The sequence below is a fragment of the Oncorhynchus tshawytscha genome, linkage group LG29, assembly GCF_018296145.1.
Source record: "Oncorhynchus tshawytscha isolate Ot180627B linkage group LG29, Otsh_v2.0, whole genome shotgun sequence".
Taxonomy (NCBI): Eukaryota; Metazoa; Chordata; class Actinopteri; order Salmoniformes; family Salmonidae; genus Oncorhynchus; species Oncorhynchus tshawytscha.
In genome coordinates this window covers 30,989,784-31,011,441 of record NC_056457.1, presented here as the reverse complement: position 1 = coordinate 31,011,441, position 21,658 = coordinate 30,989,784, and the positions used below count along the sequence as shown (strand labels likewise).

The following is a 21,658-nucleotide window of genomic DNA, read 5'->3' as shown; positions in this document are numbered from 1 at the left end:
ACACGGCCCACAGCATGAGGCCTGGGCAGGGAGATATCCTGCTTCAGCAACACGGCCCACAGCGTGAGGCCTGGGCAGGGAGATATCCTGCTTCAGCAACACAGCCAGGATCTCATAGTTGCCAGGATCACTGGAGCCACGTCGATGGTGGTGTAATATCCTGGGTTCTGGATACACTGCATCCGTTTCTGACAGAGAGAGGCACAGAGAATAGGCATGTTGTTATTGATGCAGCCTTTAAAGGTGAATGGAAACACTTTAAGAAGTAAGTTAGCTGGCGTTCTAAATCCTGATGTTTCCCCTTTAATACGCTAAAAATATTCAGGTGTCCAATAAAGTATTTTCTGCTCTCCAACATATTTTGGACTGTTGCATTATTGATGAAAACCTGAAACGTGATCAGGATAAAGGACAGCAGGTCATTTGGTTGGAACAGGTAATGATCCATTAATTATCTTTATTGATTGGATAACATTATTTATTAGCTGTGTTTGACTTGGGCAGGAGCTCACCGGAGCTGAGAACTGGCACCTCAAATGTTCTACTGCTTCAGCTCCTGTTCCTCTTATAAAATATTAACTCAAACGTATTGTGGAACTCCTGCACCTAAATATAAACAGTACAAGCACCCAAAATGAGCACTGGAACCTATTTCAGTCCAAGTCAAGCACTGATAATTATCATGTCGACATTTGTCATTCTTTGTTGTGAACTTGAGTGAGGACCCAAAAGCGGTTTAACAAAAACAGAGTCCTTTAATGTAAAAACACAGGGAAGACATAGATCCTCTTCAGATGTAGAAAAATGGCAAAATAGACAACCCTCAGAGAGGGCGACAAATGAAACAGAAAGTCCTTCTGATATTTACAAAAGAGTCCCCTTCTTAGCAGCAGAGGAGAATAGCTGGGTTGCGGCGACAGACTGCTGGTCTCTCTGGGTAGGCGCGGGTCGTAGCGGACAGAGGCACCTGATCACACGTAGCATCAGAAGAACAGGCAGATTCCGACAGGATGGGACAAGGGTGACGCAAACAAGACGATAGTTTGGTTCTGGCATGAGAAACTCAAACGAGAATCTGACAAAGAAAGAAGCAGGAACAGAGAGAGAAATAGAGACCTAATCAGAGGGAAAAAGGGAACAGGTGGGAAAAGGGTGAACGAGGTAGTTAGAGAAGATGAGGAACAGCTGGGGGAAGGAGAGGAAGAGAAGGTAACCTAATACGACCAGCAGAGGGAAACGGAGTGAAGAGAAAGAACAGGATCAAGACATAATATGACAGTACATGACATTCTTTGTATGTGGTGTGTACTGTGTAGTATACCAGAGGACTCCCTGTAAGCGTCATTTCAATTATTTGTTTAATGTGTCAATTGATCCCATAGAGGATGGGTCGCCAATTGGCTATAGGAAACCAAAAATAAAATATGAATTAATTACTTTATATAAAGTAATAAAAAGGCGGAGAAGAGAACAGACTAACAGCGATGGAGGGCTTGGAGGACCTCCTGGGGAAATGGTTGAGGAGGATGTCCACAGCTACCACCACCTCTGAGTCGATAGCCACTAACAGAGCATCTGTTGCCTGGAACAAACAAGACACAGACAACGTAATCAGGGTTGCAAAGGGTCAGAAACTTTCCAGTAAATTTCCAGAAATTTTCCAGAAATTTTCAATGGGAAGTTAAGCCCGGGAAGTTTGCTTAAATGCATTAAAAAAAGTTAGCTTATAACAGTGAACCTTTTTTTGTGGGATACACATAAGGCAATTCTAGGTCCTGTGGCATATTTTGGTTAAACCTTCCCCAATTCAATGGAATTGGAACCCTCTGCATTCACAGTGCATTCTTCCATCACATGTACAGCTGATTCTCAAGATCTTGCACACTAATGAGATGCTATTGAGTCCACACTACTACACTATCTGAGCCAAGGACTACATGCTTTCTGGTAAGTGACATCGTTATTATTATGCTATTAGAGTACCTTAGATGACACTGTCGCAAAGTGACATCGTTATTATTATGCTATTAGAGTACCTTAGATGACACTGTCGCAAAGTGACATCATTATTATTATGCTATTAGAGTACCTTAGATGACACTGTCGCAAAGTGACATCGTTATTATTATGCTATTAGAGTACCTTAGATGACACTGTCGCAAAGTGACATCATTATTATTATGCTATTAGAGTACCTTAGATGACACTGTCGCAAAGTGACATCATTATTATTATGCTATTAGAGTACCTTAGATGACACTGTCGCAAAGTGACATCATCATTATTATTATGCTATTAGATTACCTTAGATGACACTGTCGTAAATCGACACCGTTATTATTATGCTATTTGCAACAGATGATTTACTACCGCTATCAATAACATAATGGTTCTAATTTGATTGATTGTACTGAATATAATTGATTATGGGAGGCCTAAAACTATTAAATGTATTAAAACTATTAAATACACCAGTGTTCTATGTAATACATAACATGTTTAGCCAATGTCATGTCCTCTACAAAATGTTGGGATTTAAAAAATAAATATCGACCCAAAAGCCTGTAACAACTCACCTTTCTCACCGGCCAGTAGGAAGAGCTTCTCGTCTAGAGTAGTGACCTCCTTGACCTCCCTCGTGTCTTTCAGGACCAGAAATGTATCCGGAGAGGACACGTCAGTGCCCTGATAAAGAGCAGCCATTTCGACTGAGGAGTAGGGAAGAACACAAGGCGACCACGACCATTTAACCATGAAAGCCCGTCAGGATGACATATACTACACAAAGACTTTTACTTTATTTCCCGCTAAAAAACGGCAGTTGTGCACAATAACATGTATTGTTTTTGCTTCCGTATTGGTAACGTTTCCTCCGTTTTTACGCAGCGTCGGTGTTTGGCGCGCGTAACAGACCTTCCAGTTGTTTCCTCGTAATTTCCTTTCCACTTGCTATTCTTCTTCAAATGTAAAGATAATTATCTCCATCAGCGTGTATACAAGCACCGATTTCTTTGTGGCTTCGCAGGATCTTAGCGCAATGTGCCTGATAGTGTTGGTACTGTGCATGCACATTATCCACCTGCTTTCCCATCTCGCCGGCGCAGGCAGCATCCTCAGCCGTCCACAATTACATAACAAGCTTTGCTTCTATTTTTGCCATTGCTACATTTTATTTGAGATATTCTTCAGGAAATAAAAGATATCTACATCCAACACATAATGTAGGCTACATCAGATGACGAAGAGCTGAGGACGTTTAGGATAGGCTATTTCATAATCATATTTTAGAGAGACAAAGAAATACAGTTAGTTCAAAAGGTTCCCTCTGAAGTATTTCCAAAATACTGTAATACAATCATATTCTGCAAACATAATGCTAAATAAAATACGCAATTAGATTTTGAAAAAAAGTGTCTCAATGTTTCAATTTGCCCATTCATAACATAAAATCTCAACGAACCTTGCTCTAATTTGTTCATATGACAGAGTTATATGACCACATTGTGTGTGTGTGTGTGTGTGCCTGCACGTGATGTGTCCTGCATCTTCCTTCACAGAAATGCAATGAAATACACTGCATCTCAGTGCAAGAGGCATCACTATACTACCTGGTTCGAATCCAGGCTGTGTCACATCTGGCTGTGATTGGGAGTCCCATAGAGTGGCACACAATTGGCCCAGCGTCGACGGGGTTTGGCCGGAGTAGGCCGTTATTGTAAATAAGAATTTGTTCTTAACTGGCTTGCTTGGTTAAATAAAGGTTAAATATAAAAAAAATATGTATATATTAGATCAATATAATAACATTGTTTGTAGGAGCAGCGTAACGTTGAGGACATAATGTAACTACAGATAAATGTCGCTTTTAAATCACATAGGTATAAATACTGCACTGTCACGACTTCCGCCGAATTCTAGCCATCGACGATCCACCTTTCGTTTTCCATTTGTTTTGTCTTGTCTTCCCACACACCTAGTTCCAATTCCATAGTTACATGTTGTGTATTTAACCCTCTGTTTCCCCCATATCCTTGTCCAGAATTGTTTATTGTAGTGTTTGTGCACGTTATGTCTGGCGTGCGAAGGGTTGTCCCCCCCCCATTGTATTTATTTATTGTTTTTTGTTCAAGTGATTTTATTATTACACTGCACCGTTGTAACACGGTCTTCGCTCTCCTGCTCCTGACTTCTCTGCCGCCAGTACACACTCATTACACTGCACCGTTGTAACACGGTCTTCGCTCTCCTGCTCCTGACTTCTCTGCCGCCAGTACACACTCATTACACTGCACCGTTGTAAACACTTCTCTGCCGCCAGTACACACTCATTACACTGCACCGTTGTAACACGGTCTTCGCTCTCCTGCTCCTGACTTCTCTGCCGCCAGTACACACTCATTACACTGCACCGTTGTAACACGGTCTTCGCTCTCCTGCTCCTGACTTCTCTGCCGCCAGTACACACTCATTACACTGCACCATTTAATACAAGACAGTTTTTAGGTAATGGACATGCTATTGTACCATTTAACCCAGGAAGACTAGGGATTCATGATGGTCATATTACACTGGGCTATGATTTATGGTGCACACACATGCATCTTGGGTGTATTTCATGTAAAAGGTGTTATTTTTCTAGTCTGGGTGAACATATCTCGTGGAATAATTGTAGGCCTAGTTCTGGAGAACAAAGAATACATTTCACAATGAATCAATTCAGTTTCTTCATCGTATTTTGTCTGTAAAAAACAAACAGATGGCAATCTTTGCAAAGCAACTGCAGAACACACAGTGAGCAGTGACTATATCCAAAAGCCTAGAGTAATGAAAGTCAACATTTACCATGAGGAATTCCATTAAGGAAAAGAGTAGCCTAACACTGAACTAAAATCTTTATATAATCTATATAATCTTGAGACTTCTGCGGGACTTGCTTGACTCCCAATAGAGATGCTCAAACCTTCCCCTTCGTGGCTTCCATTGTTGTAATAATACATGAGTTTACACAAGTGAGCAGATGATTTTCAGTCTGTTGAACGTTTGGGTTTATCGCTTCCCAGCTCTGTCAATTCCATGCTGACAGCCGTCGCATATTACCGGCGATTCCAATTTGCCTGTTGAGAGAAAGGACAGGTCAGGATTGGTTGTTCACTTAGCGGGTTGACCGGCTCTCAACGGGAACTGCTTATTGCCTACTGTTAAACCGGGTCTAGAGTAACTTTTTGAGACTGTGGGCAAAACAAATGTATGTCATGGGAGCTATCGACTTAAATGAGAAGGAAAGACAGACATGGTAGAGAGACACATGATTTTATATTATGAATGACTGACATTGAATGTATGCTATTGTCTGTTCTCTCTGACAATAAAACAAAACACCCCCCAAAAAAAAAAAAAAAAAGAAATGAAACAAAACATCTGATTTGAAAAATAGTGCCACACATACTTGATAAGAAGCAATGTAACTTTGAAACTGTCTTTAAAAAAGACCATGCATGTGCACCTGACCTTCAGTCCAGTTAGGGTGATTTCTCCCCTTTTCAGGTGTCTATCACAGCCTCCTGGTTTCCACCAATTAGGAGTGTCAGAATGCAAATTAGAGTATCATGTAGTAATCTAAACCTATCGTTGTTACATTGAACTGCGTGAATGGAATATGAATGACTGTCATCCAATAACCTGTAACAGAAATAAGGACATGCTCATGAGAAAAATAAATCATCCTTCCCCCTGGTCATAACTGCTGCCTCTGATCTGGCGGACTCACTAAACAGAGAACATCTCTGGTCATCCCTACTGCCTCTGATCTGGTGGACTCACTAAACAGAGAACATCTCTGGTCATCCTGCTGCCTCTGATCTGGTGGACTCACTAAACAGAGAACATCTCTGGTCATCCCTGCTGCCTCTGATCTGGCGGACTCACGAAACACAGAACATCCCTGGTCATCCCTACTGCCTCTGATCTGGTGGACTCACTAAACAGAGAACATCCCTGGTCATCCCTACTGCCTCTGATCTGGTGGACTCACTAAACACAGAACATCCCTGGTCATCCCTACTGCCTCTGATCTGGCGGACTAACTAAACAGAGAACATCTCTGGTCATCCCTACTGCCTCTGATCTGGAGGACTCACTAAACAGAGAAATCTCTGGTCATCTGATCTGGTAAACAGAGAACATCTCTGGCCATAACTGCTGCCTCTGATCTGGTGGACTCACTGAACAGAGAACATCCTGGGCTGGATCTGGTGGACTCACTAAACAGAGAACATCTCTGGCCATAACTGCTGCCTCTGAACATCATCCATGGTCATCCCTGCTGCCTCTGATCTGGTGGACTCACTAAACAGAGAACATCTCTGGCCATAACTGCTGCCTCTGATCTGGTGGACTCACTAAACAGAGAACATCCATGGTCATCCCTGCTGCCTCTGATCTGGTGGACTCACTAAACAGAGAACATCTCTGGCCATAACTGCTGCCTCTGACCTGGTGGACTCACTAAACAGAGAACATCTCTGGTCATAACTGCTGCCTCTGATCTGGTGGACTCACTAAACAGAGAACATCCCTGGTCATCCCTGCTGCCTCTGATCTGGTGGACTCACTAAACAGAGAACATCTCTGGCCATAACTGCTGCCTCTGATCTGGTGGACTCACTAAACAGAGAACATCCATGGTCATCCCTGCTGCCTCTGATCTGGTGGACTCACTAAACAGAGAACATCTCTGGCCATAACTGCTGCCTCTGACCTGGTGGACTCACTAAACAGAGAACATCTGGTCATAACTGGTCATAACTAAACAGAGAACATCCATGGTCATCCCTCTGATCTGGTGGACTCACTAAACAGAGAACATCTCTGGCCATAACTGCTGCCTCTGATCTGGTGGACTCACTAAACAGAGAACATCCATGGTCATCCCTGCTGCCTCTGATCTGGTGGACTCACTAAACAGAGAACATCTCTGGCCATAACTGCTGCCTCTGACCTGGTGGACTCACTAAACAGAGAACATCCCTGGTCATCCCTGCTGCCTCTGACCTGGTGGACTCACTAAACAGAGAACATCCCTGGTCATCCCTGCTGCCTCTGATCTGGTGGACTCACTAAACAGAGAACATCCCTGGTCATCCCTGCTGCCTCTGACCTGGTGGACTCACTGAACATCCCTGGTCATCCCTGCTGCCTCTGATCTGGTGGACTCACTAAAAAGAACAGAGAACATCAGAGAACATGGTCATCCCTACTGCCTCTGATCTGGTGGACTCACTAAACAGAGAACATCTCTGGTCATCCCTACTGCCTCTGATAACTGAACATCCCTGGTCATCCCTACTACCTCTGACCTGGTGGACTCACTAAACAGAGAACATATCTGGTCATCCCTACTGCCTCTGATCTGGTGGACTCACTAAACACAAATGCTTTGTTTGTAAATTTTGTCTAAGTTTTAGAGTGTGCCCCTGTCCATCTATAAATTTAAAAAACAAGATAATTGTGCAGTGTGGTTTGTTTAATATCAGGAATTTGAGATGATTTATACTTTTGATAGTTAAGTATATTTTTGCAATTACTTTTCAGATGTTGGCAAATCAGGTCAGCCTAGTCAGTACAACTGAATGCATCCTCCGCATTTAACCCAACACCTCTGAATCAGAGAATCAGAGAGGTGCGGGGTGGGGCTGCCATAACCGACATCCACGTCACCCAGAGAAGAGTGGGTTAACTGCCTTGCTCAGGGGCAGAACAACAGATTTGTTTCCTTGTCAGCTCAGGGATTCGACCCAGCAACCTTTCGGTACTGACCCAACTCTCTAACCACTGGGTTACCTGCAGCCTGGAGTGTCAGAGTGCACTCAGAGTGCGCTCTGGGAGTTCTTAAATTCTCAGATTGTCAATTTGTTGTCAGGTTGTCCATTCATAAATTCAGAGCGTTTCGCTCTAGGAGCGTTCAGAGCGCAGACTGGACGCTCTGGTCGAGGACTGGAGTTGATCCGAGCGTTCCAGTCAATTACCCTGGCTAAATTGGCTAACTTGCTAGCTACTTCCAGACACAAATGAGAGACCTTACTCTGACTATTTTACTCGCCCTAGCAGAAGTGGTTAGGCTGTTTTCATGTTGTCTAGAGCGTTGGTGTATGTTGCTGTGCTGCTGGCAACGATTTAATTACGTTTTTTCCCCCTACGTTTACTGACACTGGCCATAATCACCAGTGGTTACGCGTTTGTAAATTCATAATTTATTCTGCGCTCTGATACACAGACGAGAGTGCTCTGAAATCGGAGTAGATAGCCAGAGTGAATTTACGAATTGTATGGCATGTAGTTGATGCACATGCTACCACTGCGCGTTCATAGTTCGCGCTGGTGCTATGCCATAGCGAGTTCTAGAACTTAATAGAAGTTTCAGAGACCCTTCTTGGAGCTCGAGCATGTGCAGAATAATTTACGGCCTGCTGTCACCGGGGCAGATAAGACAAGATCTCCACCTGTCGGGAGAGAGTGGGCCATAAATCTAGCCCGTCAATAGTAATTAGTTTCTCTCTCTCTCTCCAAAGATATCTTTAAATACAGTACATATGTTTGTGTTGTTGTGTAATATGCATTCACAGCCGAAAGCTCAGACGAGCTCCAGCTAGCCGTTCTTTACAGAAACAATGTAACAAATTTGTACTAATAGTTGCATAATAGTGCGCTAAGCAAGTCTATAATTGAATGGAGCTGTGTCAAGACAACGCTCTTACACTGGCAGAGGGGAGACCAGCAGCCCTTCCATTTCTATTACAACGGCATCATTCTCGACCATTGCTGTGAGATTTTGGGTACCTTTGAGTGGTAACACAACTAAAAATCGGGGGAGGCACATCCTGGGCCAATTGTGCGCCGCCCTATGGGACTCCCAATCACAGCCGGTTATGATACAGCCTGCTGCGCCACTCGGGAGCCAAAGTCCACAAAGGCTCTTACTGTATGGTAACTGATTTCACGTCAGCCTCACTACAGATCGCAGGGTATTTCCTTACATTCTCAACCTTTATGTTGCCTTTGTCAGTAAGCATGTAAATAACAGAATTAGATTCACCTGAGGAACACAACAGTCACTGTGCAAAAAATAATAATAACTGATTATACTACATGTACATGTATATAAGTTACTCCGTAAACAATATGCAAAGAGGTCAACTGTACTTGGTATTGACCCCACCACTGGTGTCTGGGGTACTTGCTCGTTAAGGGCCAGTTTTCCAGACACAGATTAAGCTTCTAAAATTGCCAGTGTAGTAATCCCCTACAATAGCCCATGTGTAGCCTGTAGTATGTATATTCACACTGAATAGACCATCAACAAATTAGAATTAGGTGACACCAATAATACAGACAAAAGAAATTGTAGGATATAACATGAGACACAACATTATGTATTTGACCTTTATTGATGCGTTATTTAACTAGGCAAGTCAGTTAAAAACTCATTCTTATTCACATTGACGGCCGACCAGAAAGCAAAAAGGCCTCCTGAGGGGGACGGGGTTGGGATTCAAAATAAAAAAATGTATTCAATTGCAAATATAGGACAAAATGCACATCAGGACAAAAGAGACACCAGAACACTACATAAAGAGAGACCTAAAGACAACCACAGCAACACATGACAACACAGCATGGCAGCAACACATGACAACACAGCATGGTAGCAACACAACACAACATCACAACACAGTATGGTATCAACACAACATAACAATAGCAATTACAGTAACATTTAGATAAAAAAATATTAGCTATATTGTCGCAAGTAAGATATATAATTTATTTCTGTTAGAAATCTGGATCAGATGTAGGCCTATATAAAGTAAACATGCATTGACAATAACCAATCATAGGTGGCGACATCAACCGTGCATGAGCATGTAGTGTATTTTGCTTCCAAAAACCCCCAAACGTTGTCTCCCACAATGCTTTGGTTCGTACTTCAAGTTGCAGTTGTTGAGAAGCAACTGCCGAGATTTCCAGTCGACCGCAGTAGAACGTTCATGACCATTGATCACAAATGTTGTTGTAAATGTCATGTAGTCGCAAGTCGAACAAGTTGTATACACTTTCAAAGGCGGTGACAGACATTGGTAAAGGTGATACGCTCGAACGCACCCATTGTTTTCAAATGTAGGCGTCTCCAGAGCGGTGCGTTGTTGACAGACGTGCGGAAGAGCCAAGGGCGCGACTCGCTAACCCAAATATCCTATCACGCTCCAATGGCGTCTGGGGGAGGGAGGGTCTTTCTTTCTGTAGTCTCTGATTGAATCAGTCCAGTTTCAATTAGTTACATATACAAACTACGGCACATCAGGAAGAAAGAAAATATATTTGGACGATTAGACTGCCCCTCTGGATATACTAGGGGACGTTTGGCAAAAGGAACCAAGAAGAAGCCGGAGAACGTAATTACTAACGTAGGCTAGTACTTGTGTGCTGTTGTTCCGTGGACCCACAGGCTCCATCCATACTGTGGCGAATCAGTTTTTAACTGCGCATAGATGCCTACGCTGAATGTTGTCAAGGAGGGCATACATTGTTTGAATGAAGGGATACTATTTTTGTTTTGATGGCAGGCCAACCGCAATAAGCACTGTAATACCCGCAATGGAAAAATGTTCATGGCATCGTTCTTTCATGTGAAGAGCCTTGCGCACTGCAGTAAAAGCAGGGCTGTGTTATCTTATTTTGGATTGCGAATTGGATTGGGATATCGAATATGTGTTACCTAACCCACTGGACACACACTAGTTGAATCAACGTTGTTTCCATGTAATTTCAATGAAATTACGTTGAACCAAGGTGTAATACACGTTGAATTAACGTCTATGCCCAGTGAAAACGATTTAACGATCCGAGTACCAATTCCCACTCGAGATATTCAATAACCATATATCTTTGCCTATTGTAAATGTAATAAGTTTTCGCCCAGTGGTCAGAGCCACTCACTCCTAGGTTACAGATGAGAGGGAAACAATACCATCGACAACTGAAGTTGACAGCGCCTTGGGAGAATGATGCTGGCTACGGGAGAAAGCTCAGAACGCACAGGAACCATACAAAGATAATAGCTCAGCCCGGCATCGTGATGAAGGTGCTACGCAGAAAGCGGATTGTGTTGTTTATAGCCTATTTCTTGCTGCTAGTGCTGACCATGCTGAACTTGGCCAATTACAAATGGACTAAAGTGCCCCAGCAGTGCAATCACCAGATGAGGAGCGCTTCCTATCAAGGCAGGTCAGACATCCGGTTCCTCTACAGACCCTATCTGGCTAAGAAGAGACAGTTGGTCTATGTTCTGACCACATGGAGGTCTGGGTCCTCCTTTTTCGGGGAGCTGTTTAACCAACATCCTGAAGTGTTCTTCCTCTATGAACCCATGTGGCACATTTGGCAGAAGCTGTACCCGGGAGACGCTGTGTCTTTGCAAGGAGCAGCCAGGGACATGCTCAGCTCCTTATACCGCTGTGATCTCTCTGTGTTCCAGCTGTACAACAGCCCAGGTGGAAAAAACTTTACCTCCCTAGGACTCTTTGGGGCCTCCCTGAATAAGGTGGTGTGCTCCTACCCTCTGTGCTCCGCCTACAGGAAAGAGGTGGTGGGGATGGTGGACGACAAGGTGTGTAAAAAGTGCCCACCTCAAAGCCTTAGACTACTGGAGGAGGAGTGCCTCAAGTACAGCACTATCGTTATTAAAGGGGTGCGTATCCTGGACGTGAACGTTCTAGCCCCCCTCATGGAGGACCCGTCGCTGGACGTGAAGGTAGTGCACCTGGTCAGGGACCCCCGGGCCGTGGCCAACTCCAGGATCAAGTCCCGACACGGGCTGATCCGGGAGAACCTGCAGGTGGTCCGCAGCAGGGACCCTAAGCTCCGCAGGATCCCCTTCGTCGACCCCAACCACAAAGCCAACAAGAAGGACGGCTCGGACTACCACTCCATCGGAGCCATGGAGGTGATCTGTGACCGCACCTCCCGGACCCTGAGGACGGCCTTAAACCCTCCCAGTTGGCTCAAAGGGAAGTACATGGCCGTGCGCTATGAGGACCTGGTGGAGGACCCTGTGAAGATCCTGAGGAACATCTACCGCTTCGCCAACCTCACCACCAACCACGACATTGAGTCGTTTGCTCTGAATATGACCGGCGGGTCTAGTTCGTCCTCCAAGCCGTTCATAGTGTCCTCCAGGAACGCCACTCAGGCTGCCAGCGCATGGAGAACAGTGCTCAGCATTCAGCAGATCAAACAGGTGGAGGACTACTGTCATCACTCCATGGTTGTCCTGGGTTACGACAGAGTCAGGACGGCCGGGGAGGCCAAGGACCTCAGGAAGTCTTTACTGACTGTCTCCAAACTGTGACAGAAAAAACACATTCTTTTTTTTCTTCTCCCTTTTCCACCAAAGACTGTGAATTTAATGTGCATTTTGCATCTAGTGCCGTTCAGTTAATCGTGGAAATTAAAACTCTTTGAATCAGTGTTTTTTGAGGAAATCTACTTTTTTGGGGCACATTGGAATGTATCTTATTTGTATTTTTCATTTAAGTTGCAGACAGTTGTATTTGACAGGACCACTACTTGTCAGTTTGGACAACTGGATGTTATTGACAAATCAAGAAGAACTATGAACAATGACTTGAATATTGAAACTACAACTACGGAAACAAACAGTGTATGATTCATATATATTGTTAAGAAAACACTTGAAACATTTTATTTTGAATGTTCCTTTAACCTGAGAAAATACTTGGTTTTCCAGTATCCATACTGTCTGTAAAAGTGAGAGAAGAAATTGCAAAAAAAAAAGAAGCATTAATACATTTAAAAAATGTAATTGTTTGAGCAGGTTATGTTACTTTGTGATTAATGGATGGACTCAGAGACAATCATTAAACTGGTCTGTTATAGCTATAATATTGCTCTAAGGAAGGTTTCAGGTTCATTAGTTATAACAGCGGAACATCCCAGATGAAGATTGATGTTGACACACTAGTAGTAAATCATGTCGACTCAGCAGTTGTGGAAGGATTTCTCATCCGTGTCACTGAAAGTGTAGCCTGGGGTCATTTTACATTTTTACAGGACTAGATCTCTTTGATGCAAATAGGTGATTTAGCCAAACTACTTTGAAAAAAAACATCTCTTGCAGAAGCAGAGTTGCTCTAGCATCCCCTTTGAACAAAATAAAAACATTTCAGCATGTCTTGTCACAAGTTTGACCCATGTAACACAGGGATAGCTCATGACCGTTTAATGGCACTTATGCTGCAATTAAATCTGGAAAATAGAATAGATCATACAAAATCAATTTAACCTTTTACTGCGGTGGGATAAATCAGGGTTACACAGTGTGTTTCTTGGTAGTTTTAAACAAATCTAACTGGAAACAAAAGTATACACCTCACACACGTGGTTATGGGCTTAAATAAAGAAGACACCTGTACACATATAGAGTTGAATGTATTTCATTTAGAGTTTACATCCCAATATTACACTTTATATGACATTATAGAAGTCTGAAATAGAACACAACTGTTTGACATAGAAACATCAGATTTTCTGTGTTATTAATTTTTTTTTTTAAGTTAATTAATTATGGGATTATGAAAAATATTAGTAACATTCCAACCATGAGGCCACTAGGTCATTTGACTGCAGGAAAGAGCTATGCGCCACTGTCATTAACACAGTGGTCATGGGTCTGGGTCCTTAACACAGTGGTCATGGGTCCATAACACAGTGGTCATGGGTCCTTAACACAGTGGCCATGGGTCTGGGTCATTAACACAGTGGTCATGGGTCCTTAACACAGTGGTCATGGGTCCTTAACACAGTGGTCATGGGTCCTTAACACAGTGGTCATGGGCCCTTAACACAGTGGTCATGGGTCCTTAACACAGTGGTCATAGGTCTGGGTCATTAACACAGTGGTCATAGGTCTGGGTCCTTAACACAGTGGTCATGGGTCCTTGACACAGTGGTCATGGGTCCTTAACACAGTGGTCATGGGTCTGGGTCCTTGACACAGTGGTCATGGGTCTGGGTCCTTAACACAGTGGTCATGGGTCTGGGTTCTTGACACAGTGGTCATGGGTCTGGGTCCTTAACACAGTGGTCATGGGTCCTTAACACACTGGTCATGGGTCCTTAACACACTGGTCATGGGTCTGGGTCCTTAACACAGTGGTCATGGGTCCTTAACACAGTGGTCATGGGTCCTTAACACACTGGTCATGGGTCCTTAACACAGTGGTCATGGGTCCTTAACACACTGGTCATGGGTCTGGGTCATTAACACAGTGGTCATGGGTCCTTAACACAGTGGTCATGGGTCTGGGTCATTAACACAGTGGTCATGGGTCCTTAACACAGTGGTCATGGGTCCTTAACACAGTGGTCATGGGTCCTTAACACAGTGGTCATGGGTCCTTAACACAGTGGTCATGGGTCCTTAACACAGTGGTCATGGGTCCTTAACACAGTGGTCATGGGTCCTTAACACAGTGGTCATGGGTCTGGGTAACACAGTGGTCATGGGTCCTTAACACAGTGGTCATGGGTCTGGGTCCTTAACACAGTGGTCATGGGTCTGGGTCCTTAACACAGTGGTCATGGGTCCTTAACACAGTGGTCGTGGGTCTGGGTCCTTAACACAGTGGTCATGGGTCTGGGTCCTTAACAAAGTGGTCATGGGTCCTTAACACAGTGGTCATGGGTCCTTAACACAGTGGTCATGGGTCTGGGTCCTTAACACAGTGGTCATGGGTCTGGGTCATTAACACAGTGGTCATGGGTCTGGGTCCTTGACACAGTGGTCATGGGTCTGGGTCATTAACACAGTGGTCACAGGTACTTAACACAGTGGTCATGGGTATAATATCCTTATCTTATCCTCTTACTCTGTCAGAGAGACATTGTGCAGTTTCTTTGTAATTTCCCGAGTCTGGCTAGTCCCAAGGTAGCCTGGGTGCCTGTCTGCTTTTGCTCTCTTGTCAGCTCCTTATGAATGTTTCATACCAAACATGTTTGGCTTGACAATGACAGCAATGGAAATGGCAAGAGCAGAAACATCAGGGACCAGGCTTGCTACAATTAGATCTTTCAAATAGAATATAATACAATATTAATTTAAGGAATTGTATAGTAAAGGTATACAAGCATTGTTGTCCTCAAGGAAAAGAGGGAGGTGAAAGGTTATGAGTACATTGTAATTCTTTTTTTTTTTAAATCCAGTTTTTTTTATGGTAACTTACTGGCAGCCAGTTGACTGTAAGTCAATGTAAAACAATTAAAATAAGTAGAGTATGTTACTGTAAATTCCAAAGAAACATTGGTATACATTACTGTAAACTTCACAGTAATGTACTGTTTTTTTTTTCTACAAGAACTTACAGGTAACTAGATGCCAGTAAGTGACTGTAAAAACAACAGGATGTTTTTAACGTGTTGGGCAGGCTATGGGTTTTGCCACATTCTGTATGGGTTATTACTGGTTAGTCAGACAGTGTCTCTCATTGTAATACATGGACAATGTTAACATTAGGGCCTAAATGTCCTTTTTTTGTCCGCTAGACACTGTGTCAGGTAGATGAAAAAATATTCACTCAAGATTTTTTACCAGACAAAAATATTACATAAAAATACCGATGATCATACTTTGTAATGCATCTAAATCAATACATGTATTAGTAAGAAGTAATGTGGTACATTGCTACATTTATATGTAACTTCTAAATTGCACCTCGGCCGCCATGGCATTTCTCTTAAAAAATATATATATATATTTAACTGTTACGTGCTGATGTTGACTGTCAGGCAGTGAGCAGGCTGTTACTAAGTGAGTGGTAGAGAGGGCCGGAGGTTTGTGTCTGTCGTGAGCGCTGGTTGAGAGAGCGCTTCAGCAGGCAGCTGCGGCACGGAGACGGAGCAGCAGGCGCGTACGTCGTGCTAACTTTTTACCGGGTGTAGGTAAGGCTATTTAGATAGGTCGTAACGCGCTAGACCTGATATAACGTCAACAAAGCACTGGAAAACGACTTTAGGCGCACTAGAGAGCCTTAGATACATTCGTTCACAGATGGTTAAAGTAAACTATTCTGATGTCGAATTTAAACCGTATCAAGCGAATAGTTTTACGCAAGCTCACTTCTTGGGTCTCGAGCACTGCGCAGAATTAATTTGAAGTGAAAGTTATGGAACTCTCTCTCGTGCTTCTGTTATGGGATGAAGTCCACAATGAAACTAACTTTAAATGTGGAGAATAATATATTTGCATCTGTTTGGCCATCAAGTAGGCTATTAATTTATGTCATTGTAGGCTACTTAGCCTACCATTTGATACAATAAATATGTTGATACGATTTCATTGGAGTCATTGTAAATTGATTTTGTACCATTGTGTAGCCTACCTGGAGCTGGCAAATGGATTGAATAAATGGCCTATTACTTCATGTTTAGTTAATTCACTTGGAAGTTATCAATTATGACCATGGTTACAGTTCTATCGCCAATATATCATTATCCACGTTTAATGTCAGTTTCATTGTGGACTTTTCCCTGAAATGAGATATGTCCTATCAGGGGTTATAGGCTACCTGCACCTTGCTCAGCAAACCATGGCAAAGTTGAATTTGCAATTTATAAAGCCAGATTTTAGTCTGTAGCCTATTGAAACATCAAGTCAATCTCGCAAATTGGCCCTTTGTAGTCTTAACAGCTGGCACATAATAACAGCACAATTGTCAGAAAATAGTTTGACATTCATTTTTTTTAAATGAATTCCTCCAAGTTGCTCAGTGATTTCGAGATCCTCTGTCCAACTTTAATCACTCAAACTCTCCTGTTGAAAATATATATAGTTATGCACATTTTATTTTTTTAATTTTACTAGGCAAGTCAGTTAAGAACAAATTCTTATTTTCAATGACGGCCTAGGAACAGTTGGTTAACTGCCTGTTCAAGGGCAGAACGACAGATTTTGTACCTTGTCAGCTCGGGGATTTGAACTTGCAACCTTTTGGTTACTAGTCCAATGCTCTAACCACTGGGCTACACTGCCGCCACATGCTCAAAAGAGATTTATTTACAATTATAAACCGGGTTTGAGCCCCGAATGCTCAAACCAGGCAGGTAGCCTAGTGGTTAGAGTGTTGGACTACTAATCCGAAAGGTTGCAAGATTGAATCCCTGAGCTGACAAGGTAAAAATATGTTGTTCTGCCCCTGAACAACGCAATTAACCCACTGTTCCTAGGCCGTCATTGAACTTAAGAATTTGTTTGTAACTGACTTGCCTAGTTAAATAAAGGTACACAAATAAAAATGAATTGCTGATTGGCTGACAGCGGTATTATAACAGACCATATGAAAAGGAGAGCCTCACACTCTAGGAGCTCAGATGCAATCATTTATAACCAACGTTTGGACAGACAAGCTGTCTTCATCAGGATATAATGATACACACTGCGGGTCTCTAGTTGATATAGTTTGAAAGGACACACAGGCGTCTGTCATCATGGTCGGGGTGTGGCTTGATTTCATTGGTTCATTTACAGATATAGATAGAACATGTAAAAAGCATACGACCATAGACACAATGTGGCTACATAGACCTACACACATTTACAATGAATAGCAACATCACAATAATGGCTTCAGATCAAAGTCTACGTTGAGACCCGGAGGGAGCAAGGTTCTTTAAATTAGAGATCCAGGCGACCTCTCGTTTGAAAAATAAATTGTCAAGGTCACCCAGTCCTAGGGAGGGTGACGTGTTCGATGCCGTTTATTGGAAAGGGCCGAAATAAAGTGGTTCTCTTCCAAAAAAGTGTGACACGACTTGGTGTCTCTTGATGCTCAGAGATTATTAATTGTAATTTGTGCTTCGTTTTACCCACATCATTTTAACCACATCGTTTTACCCACATCGTGTTACCCACATCGTGTTACCCACCTCATTTTACCCACATCGTGTTACCCACCTCATTTTACCCACATCGTGTTACCCACCTCATTTTACCCACATCGTGTTACCCACCTCATTTTACCCACATCGTGTTACCCACATCGTGTTACCCACACCATTTACCCACATTGTGTTACCCACATCATTTTACCCACATCGTGTTACCCACACCATTTACCCACATCGTGTTAGCCACATCGTTTTACCCACATCATTTTACCCACATCGTGTTACCAACATCGTGTTACCCACATCGTGTTACCCACACCATTTACCCACATTGTGTTACCCACATCATTTTACCCACATCGTGTTACCAACATCGTGTTACCCACATCGTGTTACCAACATCGTGTTACCCACATCGTGTTACCAACATCATTTTACCCACATCGTGTTACCCACATCGTGTTACCAACATCGTGTTACCAACATCGTGTTACCCACATCATTTTACCCACATCGTGTTACCCACATCGTTTTACCCACATCATTTTACCCACATCGTTTTACCCACATCATTTTACCCACATCGTTTTACCCACATTGTGTTACCCACATCGTGTTACCAACATCGTTTTAACCACATCGTGTTACCCACACCATTTACCCACATCGTGTTACCCACATCGTGTTACCCACATCGTGTTACCCACATCGTGTTACCCACATCGTGTTACCAACATCGTGTTACCAACATCGTGTTACCAACATCATTTTAACCACCAGGACAAGTTCTAAGATAAATCCCTGCCTTAGTGGTGATAACACATTTGATTGGGATCTGTTTCCATGTTTGAGGACGTTTGAAGGCTCTACATTTGTAAGTGCCATTGCATTGAGCACAGCCATTATACTTGTAGTTTCCATCCGGTTAGAGATATAAGACCGTATATCACGGGTATGACAAAAATTTACTTTTTTCCCCTTTTCTAATTACATTGGCAACCAGTTTATTATAGCAATAAGGCACCCCGGGGGTTTGTGGTATATGGCCAATATACCGCGGCTAACGGTTGTATCCAGAAACTCAGCGTTGCCCCGTGCTTAAGAACAGCCCTTAGCCGTGGTATATTGGCCATATGCCACCCCCACTTGTGCCTTATTCCATAATCATAGTAGTCAAATGGGTTAAATCGACATTCATTGATGGAAAATGATCTGTTGAGTTTAATAAGGGCAAATGATCTGTTGAGTTTAATAAGGGCAAATGATCTGTTGAGTTTAATAAGGGCAAATGATCTGTTGAGTTTAATAAGGGCAAATGATCTTTTCTCTTGTGGCATATTCAAATGCCTTTATTACATCATGTCATAGCTCGCAATAATAATTATTTTGATGAAAAACTAATCTTGCTTCTAACATCGTTACAAGTTACGTCGATATTCCATCGTGATTAGCTCAGTAACGTCGTCAAAAAGGGTTTATTGTGTAAATGCGGGAATCTCTTGCTGTGCAGAAGAATAGCTAGTTTTCAGGCCTTTTGTGTTACGTCCGTCGTCAAATGAATGAGACCAAAGCGCAGCGTGGAAAGTGTTCATGATATTTAATACTGAAAACACTGACAAAACAACTAAATATTAACGAATGTAACGTTCTGAAGGCTACAAAGTAACTGTACAAAAACAAGATCCCACAAACTCAGGTGGAAAACAGGCTGCCTAAGTATGATTCCCAATCAGGGACAACGATAGACAGCTGCCTCTGATTGGGAACCATACCCGGCCAACAAAGAAATAGAACAAATAGATTTTCCCACCCAAGTCACACCCTGACCTAACCAAATTGAGAAATAAACAGGCTCTCTAAGGTCAGGGCGTGACATTTTGGGCAGGTTTTGAGTGGTCATAGGGTTGGACATTTTAGCTAGACCTGTTAACCCGGGTGTGTGTGTGTGTGTGTGTGTGTGTGTGTGTGTGTGTGTGTGTGGGGGGGATATTTTGGATCTGAGTAGGGTGTATGTTTGGAAACAATGTAAATAGCCAAGAAACATGAGGACAAAGGCTCACTTTGTAACTTTGTAGACTTTCGAGTGAATGAGACAAAAATGAATCTATCAACACCACACTCAGTGAGCACAGCTACCATGCCAGGCAGTGTTGCTCCGCGAGGTGGGATATAGGATTCGTATTTCTTTGTGCGATTAGCAGCTATGAAACAATATTTTGAAAACAGCTACAGCTGAATGATTCTAACCCGAACTCTCATCATACTTGACTTTTGACTATTTTCAGTCTAAGGTCCTGAGCGCTCTGGAGCAGGTTTTCACCAAGGATCTCTATGTACTTTGCTCTGTTCATCTTTCCCTCGATCATGACTAGTCTCCCAGTCCCTGCTGTTGACAAACATCTCCACAGCATGATGCTGCCACCACCATGCTTCACCGTAGGGATGGTGCCAGGTTTCCTCCAGACGTGATGCTTGGCATTCAGGCCAAATAGTTCCATGTTGATTTCATCAGACCAGAGAATCTTGTTTCTCATGGTCTGAGAGTCCTTTAGGTGCCTTTTGGCAAACTCCAAGCGGGCTGTCATGTGCCTTTTACTGAGGAGTGGCTTCCTTCTGGCCACTCTACCATAAAGTTCTGATTGGTGGAGTGCTGCAGAGATGGTTGTCCTTCTGGAATGTTCTCCAAACTCCGCAGAGGAACTCTGAAGCTCTGTCAGAGTGACCATTGGGTTATTGGTCACCTCCCTGACCAAGTCCCTTCTCCCCCGATTGCTCAGTTTATCCGGGTGGCCAGCTGTAGGAAGAATCTTGGTGGTTCCAAACTTCTTCCATTAATGGAGGCCACTGTGTTCTTGGGGACCTTCAATGCTGTATAAACGTTTTGGTACCCTTCCCCAGATCTGTGCCTCAACACATTCCTGTCTCAGAGCTCTATGGACAATTCCTTCGCCCTCATTGCTTGATCAGGGGGGGAAAATATAATTGAATAGATTTTTAGAATAAGGCTGTACCGAAAATGTGGAAAAAGTCAAGGGTTTTGAATACTTTCCGAATGCACTGTAAGATATGTGTGTGTGTGTGTGTGTGTGTGTGTGTGTGTGTATGACGTGTGTCTGTTAGAAGAGAGGAAGTTGCGAGGACTTTAAACTGTAGGTTCTCTACAGGTTGCAACATTGTCATAGATGATTTAAGTCTTAGTGGTCTTTTAATTGGTTAATCAGCTCAATCATTGAGACACAGGAACAAGGAGGGCGACTGCCAGAGCCTACTTTATGTGGATGCTAATCACAGAGTTACTGGTACAAGACACTGAGAGACATCTCCCTTCTCATATCACAATAATTTTCAACATAATTATTTGCTTTTGAGAGACTGTCTACGCTTCCTGCTTACGTTGGAAGAGGAACACTATAAACAATACAAAAAAATAGATCTCTTTCTCCCACTGTGCCTCAGCCCTTGCAGAAACAATGACTTTGACTATTGTTCCCGCATTAAACCAACTAGCAGCAGAGTTCACAGAGATCCCCGGGTTCACAGACATCCCCGGGTTCACAGAGATCAACGGGTTCACAGAGATCAACGGGTTCACAGACATCCCCGGGTTCACAGACTTCCATCATGGTTTTACAATTATCCAGAATGTGCAGAGAAAATGGGCTTACAATCAGTAAGTCAGACAGACAGACAGACAGACAGGCAG

At 43.0% G+C, this 21,658-nt stretch overlaps 1 protein-coding gene across 1 annotated transcript; it reads left to right on the top strand.

Annotated features, from left to right (window-relative positions):
- Positions 1 to 10,201: 10,201 nt before the first annotated feature.
- On the top strand, positions 10,202 to 13,243 carry LOC112227632 (carbohydrate sulfotransferase 2-like). The gene has a single exon (XM_024392429.2). It carries the CDS (start codon positions 11,006 to 11,008, stop codon positions 12,401 to 12,403), a length of 1,398 nt encoding a protein of 465 aa, XP_024248197.1. The 5' UTR covers positions 10,202 to 11,005; the 3' UTR covers positions 12,404 to 13,243.
- Positions 13,244 to 21,658: the final 8,415 nt, after the last annotated feature.